Source organism: Podarcis pityusensis, assembly GCF_964106645.2.
Source record: "Podarcis pityusensis genome assembly, chromosome: Z".
In the NCBI taxonomy this organism is placed as follows: Eukaryota; Metazoa; Chordata; class Lepidosauria; order Squamata; family Lacertidae; genus Podarcis; species Podarcis pityusensis.
The window spans coordinates 4,049,932-4,076,051 of NC_138044.1; the positions used below are offsets into that span (position 1 = coordinate 4,049,932).

The 26,120-nt window shown below is 45.9% G+C and overlaps 1 protein-coding gene across 4 annotated transcripts in view; it reads right to left on the bottom strand.

Annotated features, from left to right (window-relative positions):
• AK1 (adenylate kinase 1) overlaps positions 1 to 26,120 on the bottom strand; it is a 59,852-nt gene that overhangs the window by 28,258 nt on the left and 5,474 nt on the right. The window contains exons 2-8 of one of the 4 annotated variants that reach the window (XM_080990936.1): positions 19,826 to 19,991; positions 19,004 to 19,165; positions 16,994 to 17,166; positions 15,760 to 15,873; positions 15,321 to 15,512; positions 13,125 to 13,215; positions 11,504 to 11,583 (exon numbers count right to left, since the gene is read on the bottom strand). In XM_080990936.1, the coding sequence (XP_080847062.1) occupies positions 11,504 to 11,583; positions 13,125 to 13,215; positions 15,321 to 15,512; positions 15,760 to 15,873; positions 16,994 to 17,166; positions 19,004 to 19,165; positions 19,826 to 19,991 (978 nt within the window). Of the gene's footprint in view, positions 1 to 8,602; positions 8,743 to 11,503; positions 11,584 to 12,783; positions 12,836 to 13,124; positions 13,216 to 15,320; positions 15,513 to 15,759; positions 15,874 to 16,993; positions 17,167 to 19,003; positions 19,166 to 19,801; positions 19,992 to 26,120 lie in introns of those variants that run through there. The other 3 variants (XM_080990935.1, XM_080990937.1, XM_080990939.1) reach the window with 3 other exon arrangements.

Below are 26,120 nucleotides of genomic sequence, written 5' to 3' on the forward strand. Positions count from 1 at the left end.
CATTAACCCCAACAATTTCTATTTGTGGTCTTTGCCCACTGTCACTATTTCGAGGAGGGGGGAGCTCATTGTATTCTATTTGCTCTCCCCCACATGGAATAATAAATAAAGATACAGCCTAATACATTTCTGGTTTGGTTAGCCCCTTTGATCACACATTTTTGATAGGGAAGCTTTTCTGCTGCATTCCAAAGCTTACTGCACCAACAATCTATGGAAAATGGCACACAGTACTTGCAATTTGGTGCAGTAACAAGTCTAGCTGCAACTAGCAAGCTCTTTTGACCCCACGTGTGTGTTGTCTTCCCGAAACATGAAGGAGCGTCTCCACCCCCATCGTTCTGCCCGGACACTGAGGTCCAGCTCTGAGGGCCTTCTGGCAGTTCCCTCGCTGCGAGAAGCCAAGTTACAGGGAGCCAGGCAGAGGGCCTTCTCAGTAGTGGCGCCCGCCCTGTGGAACGCCCTCCCACCAGATGTCAAAGAGACAAACAACAACAACTTTTAGAAGACATCTGAAGGCAGCCCTGTTTAGGGAAGCTTTTAATGTTTAATAGACTATTGTATTTTAATATTCTGTTGGAAGCCGCCCAGAGTGGCTGGGGAAACTCAGCCAGATTGGCGGGGTATAAATAATAAATTATTATTATTATTATTATTATTATTATTATTATTATTATTAAAAGCAAATATTTGTTTTGCACTTCTCACCATCATTTGCCTATTTGCAAGGGTTACTTCATTTGGCCCATGAGGCCATTTCCCCCAAGCCACTCTCACCTGCCCTATAACTGGCATCATACATGACATCAGGGGTAGTAGGTAGGGCAGGTAAATATGCAGCTTGAAAGTAATTACCTGGGGACTTAGGCCTCACCCAACTTCCTTTTGTGCTGTGTTTCTAAGCACACGTCTGTGCTGTAAAGCACTGCATCAGAGTGCTCCCCCCCATGGCGCTTTCCCCATGGAAACCCATTCTTTACCGTTGAACTGGAACAAGCAGCAATCCACAGAAAATCCAAATTGTCATTTGTTCTGATTCACTGTTAAAGAGCAGGTTTTCATGGAGGAAATGCAAGGGAAAAGAAGAAGAAGAGCTCATGGACACAGTGCTTTACAGTGTGGACTGTGCCCAGAAAGGGGGAAAAGTAAGTGTAGACAAGCCTTTAACAGCATTTCTGATTGTTCCTTAGCATGCTGCATTTGTCACTTTTTAAAATTTGGTGCTGGGATTGGTTCCATTCAGGAGCTCCTGAATGGAGTTTCCAAGTGGAGTTCATCCCTGCCTAAAATGCAGTTCACGGTTGGTAGCAATGAGCCGATCGCCACTGACGGCACACTCCTTTTCTGCATCCACCCCACACAATTCACAGTTTTAATGTCTATATTCAGAGCACAAGAAAAGCCTTCTGAATCAAGTCCAGGGCCTGCTAGTCAAACACCCTGTTCCCAAAGTGGCCAACCAGATGCTACAAGGTGAACCCCAATAGCAGGACCTGAACACAACAGCATACCCATCAACTGCCCCGGAAAAACCGGGACTTCCCATTTTTTCCCAGGTGAGCAAGGCAGCCATTTTGGGTGCCCTGCTTTCGCATGATTTCTGGCCAAGATCTCACCCCCCAAAAAAGTAGGAATTTGGGGGTCTCGTTCACTGCCCCAAAATGTGTGTTTTTGGGTGCCATGACTTTTTTCACATCTGTGATTTTGTGCGGGTCTCGTGCATCACGCAGGATTTCAGACCTGGAAGATGATGTCCCAGATTTGGGCAGCATCACATTGGAGGTTATGCAACAGCGCTCTCCAACAGTGGAGGCAGAACACAGCCATTATGGCTGGTAGCAATTGATACACCTATGAGAATTCCTCTGTTGATTCCCCTATGAGAATTCCTCTGTTGTTGTTTAGTCATTTAGTCGTGTCCAACTCTTTGTGACACCATGGACCAGAGCACGCCAGGCCCTCCTGTCTTCCACTGCCTCCCACAGCTTGGTCAAACTCATGCTGGTATCTTCGAGAACACTGTCCAACCATCTTGTCCTCTGTCGTCCCCTTCTCCTTGTGCCCTCCATCTTTCCCAGCATCAGGGTCTTTTCCAGGGAGTCTTAGAATAATCTGCTTCTAATACTATTCTAGATGGTGGTCATAGTGCATCTTGTGGGAGTGAATTTCATAGTTAAACTAGGCAACCTATGAAGAGTTTCTCTTCTTTTTCTCTGTCCTGAATCTTCCACCAACATTATAGCTTCATTATTTGTTCCCAGGTTCTAGTATTATGAGGGAGGGAGAAAAATGTACCCCTATCTACTTTCTCCAAACCACGCATAATTTTATGCACATCTGTCGCATGCTCCCATTGTTGGGGGCAAGGGACAAAGCCCTGAGGAACAGCAAAAGCTAGCAACTCATGACAAGCTTCCCCCCACCCTTTTAATAAGGCATCCTAGTGATTAACAAGATTAAGGTTTGGCAACTCTAGCAATAGATAGGAGCCAAAAGGGTAAGTATGTTTCTGAGCACAATTCAAAGTGTTGGTGCTGACCTTTAAAGCACTAAACGGCCTCAGTCCAGTTTACCTGAAGGAACGTCTCCACCCCCATCATTCAGCCTGGACACTGAGATCCAGCGCCGAGGGCCTTCTGGTGGTTCCCTAACTGCGAGAAGCCAAGTTACAGGAAACCAGGCAGAGGGCCTTCTCGGTAGTGGCACCGGACCTGTGGAACGCCCTCCCACCAGATGTCAAAGAGAAGAACAACAACTTTTAGAAGACATCTGAAGGCAGCCCTGTTTAGGGAAGCTTTTAATGTTTAATAGGTTATTGTATTTTAATATTCTGTTGGAAGCCACCCAGAGTGGCTGGGGAAACCCAGCCAGATGGGCCGGGTATAAATAATAAATTATTATTATTATTATTATTATTATTATTATTATTAGGGGCCATCATTCACAGTCCCTTCTCCCTCTCTGTCTTCCTGTATTCCAGGGATACACTTTATGATTTGGAGAACAAATACCTCATGCAGCAACAAAAATTAAAACTCCTGTCTCTAAAAAGCACGGTGTCTGACAATGCCTTCCTGCTAAGGCTCTGCTCTCTTATTAGCTTGTCTCTGTTTTGTTTGCATTCAGGGTAAGACACGGGATTTGAAAACTGTAATTAAATAGCAGCTTCAGGCACTGATTACCACTGGGGAAATGGTACGATGGGGGCAATGATTCAAATGTCTCTCCCCCCAGGGGTTAAAATACGTACTCTCTTTCATAGAAACACAAACAGTGTTTATGAAGCATAAGCCAGAGCGTTCCAGGAGCCCTGTTGCACCCAGCCTCCCAAAAAACCCCTTCTGTCTAGGAAGTCTGACTTCAGTCCCTAGCTCTGCAAGTCACTAATATTTCTGGCCTCAGTCCTCTATCTGTAAAATGGGAATGCCCTGAGGGGGAACACTATACAATAGATAGTTTTGCTGGCAAACACGTGGCCACACCTCATTCCTGCACCAAAGTAACAGCCTTGCTTTTGGGAAGAGTCCCAAAGGAGCAGGCACTGAAAATAGACCTGTGGTTCTTTGCAAAGATCACTGCGACCCACCTCACTGGTCTGACTGAAGAGGGACGGAGTGGGGTCCAGTTACACACCGCAACAGACACACCTAATAAGGGCAGATGACCTTGAGGTTTTGCTGGCTTCAGAGTTCTAAGTATGGGGCACCCATAATAAATCTCAGAGGGGTCACATCCTTGCAATGGAGAAGACACACTGGTATTGTACAGCAAAGTGGAGGTTTTTCTAAAGTTAAAAATGACCTGTGCATATGGATGGATGGATGGATGGATGGATGGATGGATGGATCTATCTATATCTGGCCCATGTCAATTCTGCATGTGCTCATTCACAATGTGTTCAGTCTCATTTCCACATTAAAAAAAAAATGAATGGAAAAGCATATCTAAATATTAGTTAATTAAGCTCTTCATTGATACAAATAGCAGGGCAGGAAAAAGAACACCACAAATTATAAACAACATGCGAGGTGTGTGTGTGTGTGTGTGTGTGTGTATCAATCACACACAGAGTGAGACACAGGCAGTGTCAAATAAACGAAGAAACTATAAGCAACAAAGTGACAGGCAATAATCAGACAATAAACAACACAAAACATATATATAAATACCGTACATGGGGCAGCACCCCTGTTCACTTCACTCACCATTTTCTCTCCACATTCTCTCTAGGGAATTTCTCTCCCTAGAGCACCCCTTCCCACCCCATGGGGTTGATATTGAATGATATACTGGTTCTGGACATGGAAACTTCATAAAGCCATCGTGATTAAATGGCCACAGATAAATTGAGCATCTTCCATGAATTTGCCTCATTCGCCTTCAAAGCCATGTTTAACCACATTTAAACAAAAAAATTCCTTCCTGTAGCACCTTAAAGACCAACTAAGTTAGTTCTTGGTATAAGCTTTCGTGTGCATGCACACTTCTTCAGATACACAGATACTGTGTATCTGAAGAAGTGTGCATGCACACGAAAGCTTATACCAAGAACTAACTTAGTTGGTCTTTAAGGTGCTACAGGAAGGAATTTTTTTATTTCGACTATGGCAGACCAACACGGCTACCCATCTGTAACCTGAACACATTTAAACAGAGTCATTTGGAATATCCTCCTCCTCTATTATCCGGGGTTGCCAATGTAGTGCCCTCCATAAGTTGTTGGGACTACAACTCCCATCTTTCCACATTGGCTACCCCTGCTGTGCACACTACTAGCAAACTTATTGTCCAAGTGTCAGCCCACCTGCTTGTTCATCTACCCAATAGTGGGGTACAGTGGCATCAGGTGATCAGAACCACAAGCACAGAGCCTTCCCATCGGCTGGTTCTTTTTAACTGGGAAGGAACCTGAGGCCCTTTGCCTACACAGCTCTGTAACTGAGTTATGGGCCAACCGCATCTTGGTAAACCTTACAAGGTAGCTCTGGATCATTATTCCCATAATTGCTTGGAGACCATCTCCATGGTGAGGAGCGGGAACTCTGCCTATCCTCAGAAGTGTGCTTGACTTTGTTATAAGCACCCACCGCTAACCCAATGGTAGGTTCAGAATAACACTCTGATATTATATATTATATAATATAACATATGCTTGGTAATATCCACAAATTGGCTCGCAGGGAGTTGGATTTGTCAGATGCAATTGCCTTGCACAAGCTGATGTTCTTCAGATATTTTGGCCTACAACACCTTTACATAGAATTATAGTTGGAACAGACCATGAGGTTCCCTGCACTGCGTGAATCTTTTGCCCAAAGTGGGTCTTTGAACCCACAACCTTGGGAATAAGAGTCTCATGCTCTACCAACTGAGCTATCCCCAGCATCATACAACCATGCTGGCTGGAGTTGACAGTCAGACTCCAAAATGTATGTCACCTCAAAATTTCCATAAAAACTGAGACCTCTAAATGGCCCTTCCTAACCCCCCCCCCCAAAAAAAAACATAGGGGGCTTGCAAGTGCCTTAGAGTACTTTGCAGTGCCTTGATTCACATGCTTTCCAAATCCCCACAACGGCTACCTTCAGGTGAGCTGGAAAGCTGTTATTTGGGACACATGCTCCAAGACACCTTGATGACTAGAGGAGTCTAACAACTGACACCTAATGTTCAAAGCTTACATCAGGGGTGAGGAGCCTCAAGCATGGGGGGTGGGGAGGAAAGCAAATTTAGCCTTCCAGGCCGCTGTATTTGGCCCTTAGGACTCCAGCCAAGTCATGCCCCCACCCCAGCGGCTACATTCCTCACAGGTCCTGCTCTGCACCTTCCCTGAGTGTTTTTGATTAGTTGCAATATGTCCTTGAACGCTGACAGTGCCTCTTGCCTGCCAGGGTGGTGATGCCCATCTTTGAATGTGCGTACAAACACCTGACTTTGGAGTGGGTGGAGCACAGCCTACAGTACAAAGTTTAAGAGTCATATTGGTTGCTCCACCCACTTTGGCTTTGGTCCTGCCCACAAGGGGATGATGCCCTTAGGCTTCAAAAGAGCCAGATCATCTTAGACTGGTTCAGAGGTGCCAATATTGAACAAAATATTGGGGGGGGGGGTAAGCCCTGACCTGTATAATCTATCACATGATGTGTTGTACGCATGCCATTTGAATGGCAATACCCATCAACTTTGGGGGGGCCAGCCCCCTCAAATATTTTAGGTCGGGACAAAGCCCTGTCGGCCCCTGGGAGTTGACTCCTATGGACTGGCTATAATGGGCCAGCCCACCACTAAACAAAATGCTGTGGCAAGGAAGTTCTTCCTTGATTCATGCACTTAAATCAGCCTTGGGTGGATTTTGTGCAGCAGTCAGGAATTTTACACACACACACACACACACACACACACACACACCTCTCTTCTCAGCAATGAGTTTCACCACTAGCTTCTTGCTTTCCCCCAAAAAGGTTTCGGTTTGGTTGCAACAGCCTGTCATGCCAAGCCTTTGGCACCTTAATTTGAAATGGCTGGATCCAAAGTTGGTTCTCTTTGGAGGAGACCCACTGAAATTGATGGACATGACTACTTAGTGGAATTTAGTTGTATGAAAGGCATATATATGTGTGTGTTTGTACACACACACACACTATTTTTAAAACAACAACCACTCTACAGGTGGCAATAATAATATAATAATAATAATTTATTATTTATACCCCGCCCATCTGGCTGGGTTTCCCCAGCCACTCTGGGCGGCTTCCAACAGAATATTAAAATACCATAGTCTATTAAACATTAAAAGCTTCCCTTTTTCCACACACCCAGGAGGAAAGCATATTTCTAACATGATGCTACGACACATGAGCGCACCATCAGAAAACAATTCAGCACTTTTCTTCTTTCAAGCTATTATTTGTTTATCTCAGATGCAGCTTTAACCATAGCCAGCTGCCATATCCAAGGTCGAACTCTTTGTTCACCTAATCCTGGAAGCAGCGTTGACTATGGACTCTGATTTGCAGCAGGTCTCCAAGGTCTGGGGTGGGCAGGGTTTTCCACCTGTTGCTCCTGGGTCCTTCCAGCTGCAGATGATGGGAACTGCAAAGCAGGTGCTCTACTACTCAGCTACATTATGGACACAGAGAGCTGCCCTACACCAGCTCAGGCTGTTTGTCTGCCCACCCCAGCACCCTCTATCCTGGGGACTGACAAGATAACACCAGCTCCCACCATGGTCGATGGTCCGGGATGATGAGTGATGTAGCCCAGAAGCATATGGTTGCCACTAGTGTGCACTGGGGCCGGTAGGGCAGAAGACAAGGCCAACAGTAAGTGGTACCACATCCAATAGCTGGAGGAGCCAACTAATTTTGGTTTTGTTCCCATTCTCCCTGCTGTGTTCTACAAGGAGCAACTCTGAGAAGGAAGAAGCTGGCAGGCAGGGCTACCCCCTCAGCTGAATAATGATGAGGATGTAAGTAAGAAAGCAGGTGGCTGACAACAGACTGAGGTTGATGCAGCAGTACCTTGTTCAGCCTAATGGACCAGCCTCTGCCATCTTGGTATCCTCCAAGAGGCAGCTGTTTTGCAAGGACCTGGACCAGGGAGCCTTCTCCTGTCCTTTCAGTCGGAGACGACAGGATATAAACTCTGGAGCTTCTGCGTGCAAAGCAACTGCTCTCCTGTTGACTTATTGCAACCAGTCAAGCTTTCTTGTACAAACGCACACCTCAAGTGCATTTGCACATCCTGAACAGCAAAACTCCACATACCTGTTATAGTTATGTAAACAGAAATTTCAGCCCATGCTCACCTGCAGGTTCCCAGCTTGCAAAGCACCCCACTTTCTTTCCTCCCACTCTTGCTGGCTCTTTTCAGTCTAGCATTTCAATAAGCTGCCAACACTGGCTGCAGCTCTCCCCCCCCCCCCGCCCGAAGTTTCTTAGCAACTAGCAAAGCGATTCAACATTTCCAGCCAGACTCCGGTAAAAAAAAACAGAACGTGCCTTTCACAGGGATCTCCCTGTGGCTGGAGGTGTGAGGCTGGCCATGGGGGGGGGGGGCGGGGAGCGCATACACACACTGCGATTTCTCTTAATGGCATGACTTTGTGGGGGGTGGGGTGGATATCCCAGCGATGCAAGATGGAAGGAACACTGACCTTGAGCGAATTAACAGGGGAGATTCCTGATTATCCCAGACGCACAACCCAAGCAAGACATGGGTGTGTGTATTACACACACCAGCGCCACCACAACAGCAACACGCACGACTGACAAACCAGCCAGAGGGATCAAATTCTGAAAAGCGCACAGCACTGCATTGTTCCATTGTTACTTGTCTGCAAGAACACTGAGCTGCAAAAGCAGCCAAGCCAGGGTTGTACCCTTCTACTGAATCCCTAACGACGACGACAGAGACCATGAGCAACATAATGAAAATATCTGTCCTGCTTCCTCGTTCTGCCGGGTGGTACCCAATGAATGAAAACAATAAAAACAAGAATTGCAGCGTGCTTTCCCTGGCTGCATTAAGCGGTTGCGTGTGTGTGTGTGGCGGTGTGTCCTTTCCCCCAGACGCCCTGCCCCAACAAAAGATCCATACGTACCTCTCAGCGCTGGGGTGCAGGGGGACAAGAAAGGGGGGTCGAGGAAGACGAGGGCTCTTTCTCGCCAGAAGCCTGCCCCTGCATGGGATATCCAGCTATTTTTACCACCCTATATACACGGCTGCCAGGCGCGTGGCATGCTGGGAGCAGGGGGGGGGGGACACACACTCTCGCTGCCTGACACGGTTGGCGACGGAGGACACCCGATGCCCGGAGACCTGAGCTGCATAGAAATGCTATGGGGATCATGGGGGGGGGGGGGCATAGCTGTCAACCTTCCCCTTTTTTTGCGGGAAATTCCTTATTCCAGCGCGCCACTTCCCGCTGCTATCCCGGATTGTTAGCTATCCCGTAGACTGTCCCCAGGACAGGTGAGGCTGCTGATCCCTTATTTTCGAGGCTGCTGATCCCTTATTTTCAAATCTGGAAGTTGACAGCTATGGGGGGGCACACAAAAAGAGTAGCAAGGAAACCGCAAGAAGGTGCAGGATAGCGAAAGGGATAAGCAGATAAGGAAGCGAAGCTCTCCCTGAGTTTTCTATGTCATCACAATGACAAGAAAGGTATGGGGGGGGAACCATTATCAAATTAATGTGTTATTATATCTATCTGGGCTTTGGGGTGTTGTCTTTTTAAAAAAAGAATGCTGTCTGAGATCCTCTTCACTAGAGATCCTGGATCTTTATTTACACTTCGATTTGTTTGGTTTTATTGACAATCTTTATAACTATTTTATGTTATGGGTAAGGGAGCCTTTTTTGCTACCTGTCCCGACCTCCGTGGGCTAACTTTGACAGGTGAGTGGAACATCCCACCTGTCAGTTGCCTGATGCCATTATGATGTCAGGTAACTGACAGGTGGCTTTCCAACTGCCAAGTCATGTGCGTAAAACTTCATATAACTGGGTAAAAGTGTGTAGAAATGGGTTTGTCTTTGTGCAAAGTAGCTTGCAAAAAAAAAAAAAAAGCATTATATGAGGAATAGGTGCATGAAAAATGTATGGTCTTCAAAACTGTTATCAGAAATCTTTATCTTAGGAGAAATTAGTACCAAAATGCTAATGAAGAAAGGTCTTTTTCAAACAAACAAACAAAAACAGAAACTTATGCGGAGAACTGGAATTAAGATTGGGAAAAATGAGAAACCAGAGTTAACAGATTCTCCCATCCAACCCAGAAACCAAAATGGACAGATTTGCCCTTCCAAACTACATTATGCAGGTGCAGGGGGTGGGGCAAAGAGGAGTGAAGGATAATGGAAAGCAAAGGAATGTCAATGGAGGAGTGAAGGGCATGTGGCCTGGCTGCTTCTGGGAAGACACTGCTGGTGGTGGAGGAAGATGAGCCATATCTCAGTAGCAGGACACCTGCTTTGTATACAGAAGGGCCCAAGTTCAGTCCCCAGCATCTCCTGTTTGGAGTGGGGGCTGGAAATCTCACACACCAGAGCTAGCAAAGAGAGCCACTGTTGATCAGCACACAACGTCCTGGGCTAGACATATCATGGGTCAAAGGTAGAGCCCCTGCGTTGCATGCAATATTTGTTGTTTTTCCCAGTTGTGAGCCCAGAGTAGCGAAGGTAGGAGGGGACGGAGGAAGACGCATCTGTCTCTGGGACCCTGGGAAGATGCCAGTCTGGGTAAAGGCTGTCTGAACAAATGAACTTCTCAGAGGCAGCTTCCTATAGTACTAGTGCAGGGATGGCGAACCTATGGCCTTCCAGATATTGTTGGACTCCACCTCCCACTAGTCCCAGCCAGCATGACCAATGGTCAGGGACGATGGGAGCTGCAGTCCAGGGGGCCACAAGTCTCTCAAAGCTGCCCCACACAGTTTGTAAACTGGGACCCTCCAAATGAGGTTGAAATCGATTTCCATCAGCCCCCTACACCTTTAACAGGGGTCAGATGATGAAAGATGGAAACCATTATGAGGGCAAGGGCTGTAGCTCAGTGGTAGGAGTTTACTCTTTGCATGGTGAAGGTCAGGGGTTCAAATACTGACATTTCCAGGTGAGGCTGGGGGTAAACCTCAGAAAGCTGCTGCCATCAGAGCAGATAGTATGAGGGTAAATGGACCGATGGGTGCAATGTAGGCAGCTATATGTGTTCATAGGAGCTGGGTCTTATGGAAAAAGAGAGCATAGTAAATCAGGTCCCCACACAAAAAAGATCAGGGAAATGTTTCAAGAAGCAATGGGGCAAAGGCACCAATCACCAGGCAACATTTCACAAAGGTCCTCAATCCTTGGCACCTCCAGGTGGGAGTGGGAACGTCCCCCATCTGAAACCCTGAAAAACTGTGAACTAGATGGGCTAATGGGCCCATCTCAAAATGGATGGATGACTAACTTAGGCAAATTAAATGGGTCTACTCTGAGTAGGATTAACACTGGATACAACTCCCCTCCCTGCTCCACAGGGGCATTTGAAGGACCATTTTGCTCTGAGGGGAGAAGCAGCAGTAATAGCTTTTTCTAAACAAGCATGTTGCCTTTCCCATTCTTTTGAAACTCATCCCCCACCTCCCAAAAATAAGAGTAATCTTATGTAAACCACTTTGTCGAGGTCCACCTGAAAAGTGGTATATAAATCCTGCAAGCAAGCAAACCAAGCAAAATAAAATAAAAGCAGCCTCTGGTTGCATCCAGTACTTTACTTTCTGCTTAATGGACAGGGGTTAACTGTCAGCCAGTAGTTGACCAATGCCAGTTTTTGACCTCCTGGGCCACTGACTCTGCTGTTTTCCCGTTGTGAAGTCCCGCTTCCCACCCCTTCCCGTTCCTGTTTTTGACCCAGAAAAGAGGAAGTGGAGCTCCAATCCAGCCTCAGCTCTGGAAGCAAGTTGGGAGGCTTTCTGCCAAGAGCCCAGGCCTATGACATGCCACTGCTGCAACCTTACCTGCCCCCAGTTCTGTTCTTCCTTCGGAGAGTCTTGGCTGGGGCTAAACAGATTGTCCAACGACGCCAGCAGCGGAGACTCTGAATCAAGAGACAGAAAACAGGAAACAAAAGATGCCTGGAAGGTTCCATGTGGTGGTGGGTGGCAGGGGGAGCAACACAACACACCAGGATGCTGACAGAATCCTCCCAGGTGGTAAAAGCAAGTCTCAGTCTCAGCTGCCATCGTTTTGGGATACTGGAAAGCAAGAAGCTACATGGGTCTTTGTACAGCTAGTCCTTGAAATTTGTCCACCATTGTCCCCTGGCAACCTGAAGCTTCATATGAGAAGAGCCCTGTTGGATCAGGCCAACGGTTCTGTTGGTTCATCATCCTGTTTCCAAATGGCCAACCCAATTCCTCTGGGGAAGACCGCAAGCAGGGCACAGAAGCACAGCAGCGCCACCCCGTTGCCATTCCCAGCAACGGGCATCCAGAGTGGACACTGTGTATAGGACCAGGAAAATATTTAAACTCTGCAGCTGGAGTAAAATTAGGCAAACATTTATAGTAGACGCCCTACTCACTGCAAAGCAACTCATTCTCAGCCTACAAGTGCACGGGCAGTAGCCAAGGGGGTGGGTGGTTGCCCCCCCCATCAATACAAATCAGTACAAATCTGAGGTTCAGCCCCCCCCCAAATACTGGCTACACCCACGTACAAGTGTGGTATCAGCCGAGGACCTGGGAGGTAAAAGGTAAAGGGACCCCTGACCATTAGGTCCAGTTGTGACCGACTCTGGGGTTGCGGCGCTCGTCTCGCTTTATTGGCCGAGGGAGCCGGCGTACAGCTTCCGGGTCATGTGGCCAGCATGACTAAGCCGCTTCTGGCGAAGCAGAGCAGCGCATGGAAACGCCGTTTACCTTCCCGTCGGAGTGGTACCTATTTATCTACTTGCACTTTGACGTGCTTTCAAACTGCTAGGTGGGCAGGAGCAGGGACCGAGCAACGGGAGCTCACCCCGTCGCAGGGATTCAAACCGCCGACCTTCTGATCAGCAAGTCCTAGGCTTTGTGGTTTAACCCACAGCAACTCCTGTGTCCCAGGACCTGGGAGACCAGGGTTCAAATCCCTCACTTGGTCATGAAGCTCATTGGATGAACTTGGGCCAGTCACTGCCTCTCAGCCTAATCTACCTCACAGGGTTATTGTGGGGATGAGATTATGAGTTGGGGTCAATCTCCTCTCATCTCCCACCCTTCTGCAGGTTCTCTGATGGTGTTGTCTCCCCCACTCACACCAGAACTCAGGGACAAACTAGAGGTGATGAGAGGCATCTCTCTGTTAATTTCATGGGCATGAAAGCCCTGCCTATGTGCACGGAGGGGAGGCTGTTGAAGGCTACAGCTGAAGGCCACAGCTCTGCCTCTGCCCCTTCACGGCCTAGGACCCTCGTACCTAGGCCCCTCTCCCACCTGGAAGTATCGGGGGGGGGCAAGCCCTGGATAGAAGGAAGCTCTGCCCCCTAAGGCAACCATGCAATCACAGGCTTGACTCAAGTTTTTTTTTGCAGAGTGCTGTTACCCTTACCTTTCAGACCCCCCACCCTGATGAAACAGGTGCCCCCCCCCCCGCTCTCACCTGGAAACTCCATTCTTTCCAAGTGCAGCCGCTGCTGAACACAGGAGCCAATGTCTGCAAAAATCTCCTCCTCCTCTCTGTCTGCAGCAAACTGGAAAGGGAAAGCAGGGGGAGGGAGGTGCTGTTAAATCTTTCTCAGGCTGGTTACAAAGGAGGAGCACAGGGCCTGCTGTGTTCATTTTGAGAGGCCCCCATCAGGATGAAGCGAGGTGCACCTTAAGGGATCAGGCCAAAGATACCATATTTTTCCATGTATAAGACTAGTTTCCCCCCCTTTAAAATAATGTCAAAAATTAGGGGGTGTCTTATGCACAGATACATCCCCCCTTTTCTTAAATCTGAGTCCCCAAAAATAGGGGCTGCCTAATACATGGGGGCATCTTATAGACGGAAAAATACGGTATGTCTAGGCCAGCTGCTTCTGACAGGGCATAGATGTGTGATGCCACCCTTGATCGCAGCGGCTGCCCTCCAATGGAGCTGGACTACATCTCCCATCATCCCTGTCTATTGGCCATGGTGGCAGGGGTGGATGGGAGTCCAATAACATCTAGAGGGCTGCAGATTTGCCTATCCGTGATCTAAGAAGATACCTTCCCTGCTGTCTCGAGGAAATGCCTCTTCCAAGCAGAGACATTCATCCATTTCTTGCGCACAGTAGGAATTGCTGCTTCTTAGATCTGTAGCCTGTTTCTGCTTCTCTCCTCACTCTGCCCCCCATCCTATGCTCTCCCTCTTTCTCTGTGGGTGTTCACAGGTTACACTAGAGAGATTAATAGTCTATATACCTATGTAAACAATAGCTAAACTGTACAAATAACAACGTGTGAAAAAGCCTCCTCTCAGTTTCTCATTTTTCCAACCTTAAGTTCAGTTCTCCCTGTTTCCACATCAGTTTGCAATGGTTTTGAAAAACAAGGCCCCATGAAAATTTATCAGCTTTTTAGTGCAGCCTTTTCATCATCAGCCTTTGCCTTGCCTTGGTAATGAACTGGATGAGAGTCAACAGACTGACACACAATTCAGATAAGACTTGAGGCACTGTTGGTGTGTGGTTCCCTAGACCGGATGGCTGGGAGATCGCCTGCTCTTGATGAGGTTACACTCCCTCTGAAGGAGCAGGTTCGTAGCTTGGGGGTACTCCCAGATCCTTCACTGTCGGTGGCCTCAGGGTGCAGAGTGCCTCCCGTCAGCTTTGGCTGGTGGCCCAGCTACGCCCCCATCTGGACAGGGATAGCCTAACTCTTGTTGCGTATGCTCTGGTAACCTCTAGGCTAGATGACTGCAATGTGTTGTACGTAGGGCTTCAGCAGCCAAGTTGTCCACCGGGACAAAATGTTTTGAGCGTACAATGCCAATCCTGGCCCAACTGCACTCGCTGCCACTTAGTTTCCAGGCCCAATTCAAAGTGCTGGTTTTGACCTATAAAGCATTAAACGGCTCAGGGACACAATTACCTCAAGGACCGCCTCTCTCCAAAGGAACCTGCCCAGACCCTGAGATCATCTTCTGAGGCCCTTCTTTGTGTGCCTCCTCCATGAGAGGTCCAGAGGGTGGCAACACAAGAAGGGGCCTTTTCTGCAGTCTGGAATGCTCTGCTCAGCAAAGTTTGGCTTGCACCTTCTTTACATATCTTTATGTGCCAGGCAAGAATGTTTCTCTATAACCAGGCATTCGGCCAATTCCATGGCCTCCAAAATGTGTTTTGGGGAGAACGAATGTTTTGGGCTTGTTTTTGTTTTATTATGTATTTTGTGTTCTTGTTTTGTATTTTTATGTTGTGAATCACCTGTGACCTTTGGATGAAGGATGGCATACAAATGTAATGAATATTTTTTTTGGTAAGCTATTTTCTCTAATAAAACATTTCTGCAAAGAAATCTTCCCTTGTATAGTGGATTTTGTACATTATTTCCATCAATATATGCATTTTATGCATGCTTTATACTAGTATATGTATTTTTGTATGCATTACTTGGCTGGAGGAAGTGCATTGAAAAATTCAGAAAAGTGCAAATTTTGAAGGAAGTCTGTGCTGCAGTTTGTGTATTGCTTCAGAAAGTGTGAGTTAGTTCAGCTCGCCTTCAAATGCCAACTGAAATTAATTTCTGCTCTGTCTCCAGTCCTGATGAAAGCAAATTCTCTTTCCCAACGCCTTAGAGCATCCCCACCAACTCAGTTCAGGAAGGTCCTTACCCGGACAATGGTTCCCTTTTCCTGGTAATACTTCACTATCAGTGGCACATTCTGCTTGAATGTCTCCAGCCTGCGCCCAATGGCATGGGGGTTGTCGTCCAGGCGGCCTTGCTCCTGGGCACGCTTCTCTAGCCTCTGCCGGAGCTTCTGGCTGGGGCAGGCCAGGAAGACGACAAGATCTGGGGAGCCGATCTGCCAGAGAAGGGAGACAAGTGTCAGGCTTTAAACATGGCGGCCATCCTCTCACCCTCTTCGCTGCCCAGGGTATGTCTGGAGCACTACAAATTGACACTGGTTTCATCCTTTTTCTCAATGTTTCCCTTCTCTTCATTTTCTCCTCTATGTTCCTCCACTTTGGTCCATCTAGCTCAGTATCCTCTGCAATGACTGGCAATGGCTTTCCCAGAGTTTCTTTCACTCTGCCTGGTTTGTCTCCTACCTGCTCCTCAAACGTTAACACCTGGCCAATGTCTCGGGGGAAGCCATCCACCACAAAGCCTTTCGCATCTGGCTGCTTTATAAATTGTTGCTTCAGCTCCTCGATTGTTGTTTCCTGAAAGGCAAAGAGAGGCATCACTGGGAAGGCTGAGGCTCTCAGCTCCTTGCTTGTGCGTAAGCAAGATGAACAGGGAAATAACAAAAAGTGAGCACCTTTTTAAAACGGTGAAGTTGCCAAGTTTCTGTAAGCCCTGGCTGGGAAACAGATGAATCTCGGTGACTCCCAGTGTTCCAGTCAATTACACACTGAGCATCACAGACTAAAGTTTTTAATCTGAGCCAGAAAAGAATGCAAATCTGCCTTCTCACCTCCAAAGCCCTTCCTTCTCCCTCATCCACTCATTTCCTTTCCTGCTGCTGCTCCAGCAATTGCAATGGGAGGGAGATAAATTCTACCCCCAAAAAATCCTCTTTCTCAAAAGACACCATCTTCCCTTCCACCCTTCCAAGCAAGTTTAATTATTATCTTTAGAGACAGTCAAGCCTACTGGTGCCAACTTGTGACTGTAGGTGCCTGGGGCCATGCATCATCACTGGGGGTGTGCTCTACATCATCACATCCCCAGTGTGCCAACTTCACTCATGCACATAGCGGGGTATGGCGAAGTAGCGCGCACATGCCGGGGGCGTTGATGATGTACTGTGCCCAAGCCCCGCAGCATGCACACGTGGCCATGCCACACTTTGTGGAAGCCATGGCACCCAGGGCCCTTGGACTTGGTGCCTATGGCCAAACCTATGCCAAAAATGGACTTAGTCATATCAAAATGACATTTTGGTCCACCATCTTGATTCAAAATGGTGGCTGGCATCTAAACATCGAGGAAGATTGCTGCCCCCCAGCTCAGGAACCCCCGTGCCAAGTTGGTGATTGATATCTCAAGAACAGATGGACAACCAGATGGACAAAGCACTTTCCAAAACTTATAGAAGATTCATCCAAATTTGCTTATAGAAAGCTTACACTTATGTCTGGTCTTGACTTCAGTGTTAGTTCTGATTTGTGATTTGTGGGGCAATTATACAGTGATTAGCATTCACCCTGAATTCATCCTGATCTGTATGTCTTCCTGTTAGTCAGCTGCTTATCCTATACATTTCAGTGACTTGAATCCACCTCTGAAAGTCTTGAAACAACTTTGGTTGCTAAAATTCTGAAAGCCAATCATTCTTACCGGTGGGGCCAGCTCCCCATTGGCGATGATCTTGGCGATCAGCTCCCACTTCCTGTCGCTGTTGGCATGATGAATCATCTGCTTGCGCAGGATCTCACCAACGGAGATGCAGGTGAATCCAAAATGGGAGGCAATCCTATTGCTCTGAGTCCCCTTCCCACTCCCAGGGCCCCCTGCAATCCAAAAAGACAGCTGAACAATGCATGTAGAGCAAGGAGTAGAGAACCTTTTCAGGTGCTGTAACCATAAACAATAACAACCAAAACACATCACAAAGTACACAACCAAATGGAACCATATCCACATGAGATCTAAAAATAAATATACAGAAAGTAAAATCAGTAACAGCAGCAAAAAACAAAACAAAAACAAAAACATATCCCCCTAAGCAATAACCCAGACCATGAGCCCGTTCAGCAACCGCAGCTTCTGCAGCTGGAGTCAGTCAGGGCCAAAATGAACCCCCCCCCCCCAGGCCAGGTGGAAAAAGGCCTATAAGGCAGGTCTTCCAGGGCAGCCAAGAAATTGATCAAGTGCACCAAAATAACTACAAATGGGTCTAAGCTTTAGAACAGACTCCCCCAACTCTGGGTCCTTATTTGTTGTTGGACTATAACTTCCAACACTCCTAATCTCTAGCAATGCTGGCTGAGGAGGGTGAGGTACGTGGTGCAACAACATTTGGAGATCCAACATTGGAGAAGGCTGCTCTGGAGAAATAATAATAATAAGAACAATAATAATATTTATTATTTATACCCCACCCATCTGACTGGGTTTCCCAAGCCACTCTGGGCGGCTCCCAATCAAATCTTAAAGACACAATACAGCATTAAACATTAAACATTAAACATTAAAAACTTCCCTAAACAGGGCTGCCTTCAGATGTCTTTTTAAAGTAGGATAGTTGCATATTTCCTTGACATCTGATGGGAGGGCGTTCCACAGGGCAGACACCATTACTGAGAAGGCCCTCTGCCTGGTTCCCTGTAACCTCATGTCTCGCAGTGAGGGAACTGCCAAAAGGCCCTCGGAGATGGAGCTGTTTGGGATGAAAGATGGGGGTGGAGACACTCCTTCAGGTATACAGCACTGAGGCCATTTAGGGCTTTAAAGGTCAGCACCAACACTTTGAATTGTGCTCGGAAACTTACTGGGAGCCAATGCAGGTCTCTCAGACCGGTGTTATATGGTCCCAGCGGCCACTCCCAGTCACCAGTCTAGCTACCGCATTCTGGATTATTTGCAGTTTCCAAGTCACCTTCAAAGGTAGCCCCACTTAGAGCGCATGGCAGTAGTCCAAGTGGAAGATAACTAGAGCATGCACCACTCTGGCAAGACAGTCCACAGGCAGGTAGGGTCTCAGCCTGTGTACCAAATGGAGCTGGTAGACAGCTGCCCTGGACACAGAATTGACCTGCACCTCCATGGACAGCTGTGAGTCCAAAATGACTCTCAGGCTGCACACCTGGTCCTTCAGAGGCACAGTTACATTCAGGACCAGGGAGTACTCCACACCAGCCCACCCCCTGTCCCCCAAGAACAGTACTTGTGTCTTGTCAGGAGTCAACCTCAATCTGTTAGCCACCATCCATCCTCCAACCGCCTCCAAACACTCACGCAGGACCTTCACTGCCCTCACTGGTTCCGATTTAAAAGAGAGGTAGAGCTGGGTATCATCTGCATATTAATGACTGTTCCCACCATATACGCACACACATATATACACACTCCTCTCCTTGTACCCTGTGGCGGTACAGTCCATTAGGGACACGGGTGGCACTGTGGTCTAAACCAATGAACCTCTTGGGCTTGCCGATCAGAAGGTCGTTGGTGCAAATCTGCTTGACAGTGGTGAACTCCCATTGCTCTGTCTCAGTTTCTGCCAATGTAGCAGTTCAAAAGCACACCAGTGCAAGTAGATAAAAGAATTTACCCAAGTCTCCAAGCAAGCATTTGCCCCTCTTCCCACCGAAGAACCGTTCTTCCTCATCCCAGTTAACTTCTCACCTATTACAAATATGATCTTAGGACGAGGTTGACCAGGGACAAATACATCATATTCTTGGATCAGGCCTGTGAATTCTGTCATATCTGAGTCACTCTCAATGGAGAACTGGCTTTCAATGGGTGGTAGGTGCTGGTACTGGTTGTATGGTGCCAAGCCTAGTCCTGCAAGGATAAAAATAAATCAGAATGTCATTGCAAATTACAGGGGTTGCCAACATGGAATCCATGGGTTCGATGGTGTCCTTGAGGTGCCTTCCCCAGGTGCCCATGCAGCCTCTGAATTCTACTCCCAGCCACTGTTGAAGTTGGATGAAGTTGCAAGAGATGCTCTTTTCCACTTCCTCCAGCTTTATACGAAAAGGGCCACAACTCAGTGGTAGAACACACGCTTTGCATACAAAGTCCCAGGTTCAGTACCCGCTGGCATTTCCAGGTACGGTTGAGAAAGATCTCCTCTGAGGTCCTGGAGAGCCACTGCCCATCAGTGCAGATTAAATGGACCATTGGTCCAACTCTGCATAAGGCAGCTTCCTGTGTTCCTGTTTAAGGCTCAGATAAATCCTACTGGATTAGACTTTTAGCTAGATGCTTTAGAGAAGCAAAGAGAGATTGAGAGAGAGAAAGCACACTTGCACTTCCATCCTTCCCCTTCAGTAGGAGGATCCAGGGAAAGGGGAGAGAAACACCAATTCAGGGTGGCACCCACAGCATGCATCAAAAATTCAAATGTGCCCACAAAGGTTGGTGACTTCTGACCTAAGCTCTTAAACATGCCGTTCAATGAGGGGGCATCCAAACCTGTGCAGAAGAAGGTTTTCTTGCCTTGCCCACTGCTGCCATTGCTGTGCATGGCCCGTCGTTCCTGAGTGATGAATGTATCCCATTGCACCATCTTGGGTCCACCCAGCTCCCGGACTTTCTGCAAGCAGTGCTCCAGATAACTAACCGGGTCTTCTGGTCGGTAGTACATGAGGCCCGTTAACATGCTCTGTGGAGAAGCAGAAGTGGGGGAGGAAAGCACAGGTTAAAATTATCTGTATTTCAGAGACAAAAGACTTTTGAATCGGCCAATAAATGTGGTAAATTGTTGGCATGGCAAATGAAAAAGAGACAAAAACTAAATACGATTACGAATTTAGAAGTGGAAGGAAGGAATATACAGAACCCTGCGGAGATTAGAAGGTGTTTCCAGAAGTATTTTAAAAGACTATATACTCAAGGGCCAGTGAAAGAAACAGATTTAGACCAATTTTTGAAAACAAATGGACTACAAAAAATATCTCAAGAAAATAGACTAATTTTGAATGACAGAATAACTGAACAGGAAATAGAAGGTGCCATTCAAAATATGCAATTGGGTAAATCTCCAGGACCAGACAGCTTGACCTCTAGATACTACAGATCTTTAAAAGAATGGTTAATTCAACCATTGAAAGAGGTCTGCAACGAAATAATGGAGGGGAAGAGGGCACCAGAGTCGTGGAAAGAAGCATATATTACACTTGTACCAAAAACAGAGACTGAAAAGACACAACTTAAGAACTACCGCCCTATATCATTACTTAATGTGGATTACAAAATTTTTGCAGATATTTTGGCGAAGAGATTTTAAAAAGTGCTGTTGGAAGAGATTCATAAAGACCAAGCGGGCTTTCTCCCAGGAAGACATTTGTCTGATAATTTGAGGAATATAATTGATATCTTGGAAAAATTAGAAGTGAATATAAACACTAAAGCAGTGTTGATATTTGTAGACGCGGAGAAAGCTTTTGACAATATTTCTTGGAATTTTATGAAGAAGAATCTACAGGGTATGGGGGTAGGCCAAGGTTTTGAGAATGGTATAAGTGCAATTTATTCAGAACAAAAGGCTAAACTAATTGTAAATAATGTTGTGACGGAAGAACTTAAAATTGAAAAAGGGACACGACAAGGTTGCCCAATTTCCCCACTTCTTTTTATCTCAGTCCTGGAGGTTCTGTTGAATATGATTAGAAGGGACCAGATGGTTAAAGGTATACAGGTCGGAACTAAACACTATAAATTGAGAGCATTTGCAGATGACTTAGTATTGACGTTACAGGAGCCAGAATCTAGTACTAAAAGGGTTTTAGAACTGATTCAAGAATTTGGTCAAGTGGCAGGATTTAAATTGAACAAGTCAAAAACCAAGGTTCTAGAGAAAAATTTAACACCGTTTGAAAGAGAGAGGTTTCAGAATGAGACAGGTTTAACAGTGGTTAAGAAAGTTAAATACCTGGGGATTAACATGACAGCAAAAAATGGGAATTTATTTAAAGATAACTATGAAAAATGTTGGTCAGAAGTGAAAAAAGATTTAGAAATTTGGTCAAATTTGAAGCTTTCACTGCTAGGTCGTATTGCTGCGATAAAGATGAATGTACTGCCCAGAATGTTGTTTTTGTTTCAAACTTTGCAGATCGTGGACAAAATGGATTGTTTCAAGAAGTGGCAGAAAGATATTTCTAAATTTGTCTGGCAGGGCAAGAAACCCAGAATAAAATTTAAAATACTAACGGATGCAAAGGAAAGAGGTGGATTTGCCCTGCCAGACCTTAAACTGTACTATGAATCAGCAGCCTTTTGCTGGTTGAAAGAATGGCTACTTCTTGAAAACACTGACATTTTGGATCTAGAAGGATTTAATAATGTATTTGGATGGCATGCATATTTATGGTATGGTAAGGTCAAAGCACATAAAGCATTTAAAAACCACATTGTCAGGAAAGCGCTGTTTAATGTTTGGATAAGATATAAGGATTTGTTAGAAAATAAAACCCCAAGGTGGCTGTCACCAATGGAAGCGAAAGCCTTGAAAAAGGTCAATATGGAGGTCAAATGGCCGAAATATTGGGAAATTTTGGAACAAGACGGAGATAGACTGAAATTGCAGAGTTTTGGAAAACTAAAAAACAAAGTGCGAGACTGGCTTCATTATTATCAAATAATGGAGGTATTTAAATTGGACAGGAAAATTGGCTTCCAGGTGGAAAGATCCAAATTAGAAACAGAACTGTTAGAACCCAAGACTAAGAATTTGTCAAGAATGTATAACTTGCTGCTGAAATGGAATACTCAAGATGAAACGGTAAAATCGGCTATGATTAAATGGGCACAGGACGTTGGACATAACATTATGTTTGCTGACTGGGAACAGTTATGGACCACAGGTATGAAATTTACAGCATGTAATGCCTTAAGAGAGAATATTATGAAAATGATATACAGGTGGTACATAACCCCAGTCAAGCTTGCGAAAGTTTATCACTTGCCCGATAACAAATGTTGGAAATGTAAAGAAACTGAAGGTACATTTTTTCACCTTTGGTGGACGTGACCAAAGATTAAGGTTTTCTGGGAAATGATATATAATGAATTAAAAAAGGTATTTAAGTATACCTTCCCTAAGAAACCAGAGGCCTTTCTCCTGGGCATAGTCGGCCAAATGGTGTTAAAAAAGGATAGAACTTTCTTTATGTATGCAACAACAGCAGCAAGAATACTCATCGCAAAGTATTGGAAGACACAAGAACTTCCCACGCTGGAGGAATGGCAGCTGAAACTTATGGACTATATGGAATTGGCGGAAATGACTGGTAGAATCCGTGACCAGGGAGAAGAGTCGATGGAGGAAGACTGGAAGAAATTCAAAGACTATCTTCAGAAACACTGCAAAATTAAGGAATGTTAGAGTGATGTTGGACTGAAAATAAGTGGTTTCCAGCTGTACAGGTTAAAGTTAAGGATAGATTAAGATTAAAGATTAAGATTAAAGAAGTTTAAAGAAATGGAAATTTGATTTTAAAAGGGAAAACTTTAAAGTTATATGATATTAAGATCAAGGATTAGGTTTAAAAAAGTTGAAGTTATATATTTTAACATTTTATTAAATTAAAGATTGGGATTAAAAAAGTGGAAAAGAAACTGCTGGACAAATAATGTGGACTGGAATACAAAAGAGGGAGGTATGAGGAAGTCCAGAAAATAAGTAACTTAAAATTGGAAATGAAAAAGAGAGTTTGTTTTTAATTGTTTTGTGTTTATATTGTTAAGTTTTGTATTGTTTTTTGTGTGTGTTGTTTTTCTTTTTTTTGTTGTTTAAAACTTTAATAAAAAAAAATTATAAAAATAAAATAAAATTATCTGTATTTCAGAAGGGGTGGGGGAGTACATGGCCAAGTCTCAATGCTCTTCCCAGATCTATGTTTTGACCTCACCAGCTCCAAGTCATAGCAGAAAGTTATGGCCCAGGGGCTAGTAGCACTAGCTGGCCAGTCACTCGCACATCACATTCACCTGGCTCAAGCAGGTGAAGCAAATGAGAAAGTAACAATTACAACTCACTCTGTTTAGAACGCACAAAACCCCTGGTCTAAAACAGCAGCACTGGTTGCTAATTCATTTTCAGGCCCAGTTCAAGGTGCTCACATAAGTTTAAAGCCCTAAATGACTTAGTCCCCACAACCTAAACTTCCTCCCAGGAAGTCGACATACCCACCCATTTGTCATTAGGGTCTAGGGCAGGTCACAATATAAAAAGACAATATTCCTCTTGTCCTAGATAAAGTGGTGTGTCTTAAGTATTATTATTCTTATTCTTATTCTTATTCTTATTATTATTTACCCTGCCCATCTGACTGGGTTGCCACTCTGGACGGCTTCCAGCATACATCAAGACATGGTAAAATGTTAAACTTTAAAAAGCATCTGATGAAAGATAACAATGAAGATACCAGGTGCACCTCTCTGGGGAGGGGATTCCACAGGGGTCAGCAAACTTTTTCAGCAGGGGGATGGTCCACTGTCCCTCACACATTATGGGGGCCCAGACTATATATTGGAAAAAAACCTAAACAAATTCCTATGCCCCACAAATAACCCAGAGATGCATTTTAAATAAAAGCACACATTATACTCATGTAAAAACACGCTGATTCCTGGACCATCCACGGGTCGGATTTAGAAGGCTATTAGGCTGGATCCAGCCCCGGGCCTTAGTCTGCCTACCCATGATATAAAAACATAATAAAATAAAAACATAATAAAACTACCTGATACAGGACTGCCTTCAGATGTCTTCTAAAAGTTATGTAGTTCTTTATCTCCTTGACATCTGATAGGAGGGTGTTCTACAGGGCGGGTGCCACTACCGAGAAGGCCCTCTGTCTGGTTCCCTGTAACTTCGCTTCTCACAGTGAAGGAACCACCAGAGGACCCTCTGAGGAGGACCTCCGTGTCCAGGCTGAGCGATGGGGGTGGAGACGCCTCCTTCAGGTATACTGGGCCGACGCCGTTTAGGGCTTTAAAGCTCACCACCAACACTGTGGTGCCAAATGTAATCTTGTTACATTGATCAGTGCCTGGTTTGGCTAACCTTTATGTAGCAGTCAGAAATCAAACATTAACGGTAATAACACTCAGAAGCTGGGTATGTAGGTAAGGAAGCGAGAACATTACATTCTCCCTCGATGTTTTGCAACAGATTTGAAAACCAAGGGAGTTCCAAAGGAGAAACCCCACTGTAAAACTGCTAATACTGGGTTGGGAATCATTTGCAAATGTGACACCAACAGATTTCGGCTCAATAGAAACTGGAAACTCCGGCGGGGGGAGGGGCGCGAAAACAGGAGAATAGATTATTTTCAGGTCTGTTATCTCTAGGAGCAACTAGTTTTCTACAGAAAACTGTCAGCTTGTTTGGATATTCATGAGCACCAGGGACAGAGACTTCTTGGAGCCCAGATGTGGCCCACCCTCTGTGTAGCTCTCAGAACTCTCCCCAGACCACCCTTCTCATTGGCACTCTCCTCAAGTGCTATTGTCCGGCTGGAAATTGTCCTTGAATTGTGGTAATGCCTCTAGGCTTTTCTGGGTGGAGAGAGGTGTGTGCAGAAACCTCTGAGCTGGGGTAGCTCAGTTGGCAGAGCCTGAGACGCACAATCTCAGGAGTTTGGGTTTGAGCCCCATGTTGGGCAAAAGATTCCTGCATTGCAGGGGGTTGGACTAGATGACCCTCATAGTCTCTTCCAGCTCTACAGTTCTATGATTCTGACTTTAGCGTAGCTGGAATGGAGGCTCTGCCATAAGGGTCACCTCCATTGCTCCTCCCACTTGTGCCTCTGGCCCCACCATGAGCTTAGAATGGTGTACATCAGGGCCTCCAACCTGGTGCCCTCCAGATGCTCCAGGCTTCCAGCTCCCACCATTCCTGACCTCTGGCCATAGTAGCTGGGGCTGATGGGAGCTGGAGTCCAACCACACTCAGAGAGCACCATGCTGATGTTCTCTTCCATGCAACCTTCCAAAGGCCACATGCCAGTAGAGGGCAAAAGTGGGCAGGACAATGTTTTCCAATGCTCTTTAATTAGATGTCTTCTGCATTGCATTGCAACAACAGATAAAGCCCTAAACAGCCTCGGTCCAGTATATCTGAAGGAGCGTCTCCACCCCCATCATTCTACCCGGACACTGAGGTCCAGCGCCGAGGGCCTTCTGGCGGTTCCCTCACTGCGAGAAGCCAAGTTACAGGGAACCAGGCAGAGGGCCTTCTCGGTAGTGGCACCCACCCTGTGGAACACCCTCCCATCAGATTCAACATCTTATTCAACATCTTTATGTCAACATCTTATTCAACATCTTTATGTCTTATTCAACATCTTTATCAACGACTTGGATGATGGACTCAAGGGCATCCTGATCAAATTTGCAGATGACACCAAATTGGGAGGGGTGGCTAACACCCCAGAGGACAGGATCACACTTCAAAACGACCTTGACAGATTAGAGAACTGGGCCAAAACAAACAAGATGAATTTTAACAGGGAGAAATGTAAAGTATTGCACTTGGGCAAAAAAAAATGAGAGGCACAAATACAAGATGGGGGACACCTGGCTTGAGAGCAGTACATGTGAAAAGGATCTAGGAGTCTTGGTTGACCACAAACTTGACATGAGCCAACAGTGTGACGCGGCAGCTAAAAAAGCCAATGCAATTCTGGGCTGCATCAATAGGAGTATAGCATCTAGATCAAGGGAAGTAATAGTGCCACTGTATTCTGCTCTGGTCAGACCTCACCTGGAGTACTGTGTCCAGTTC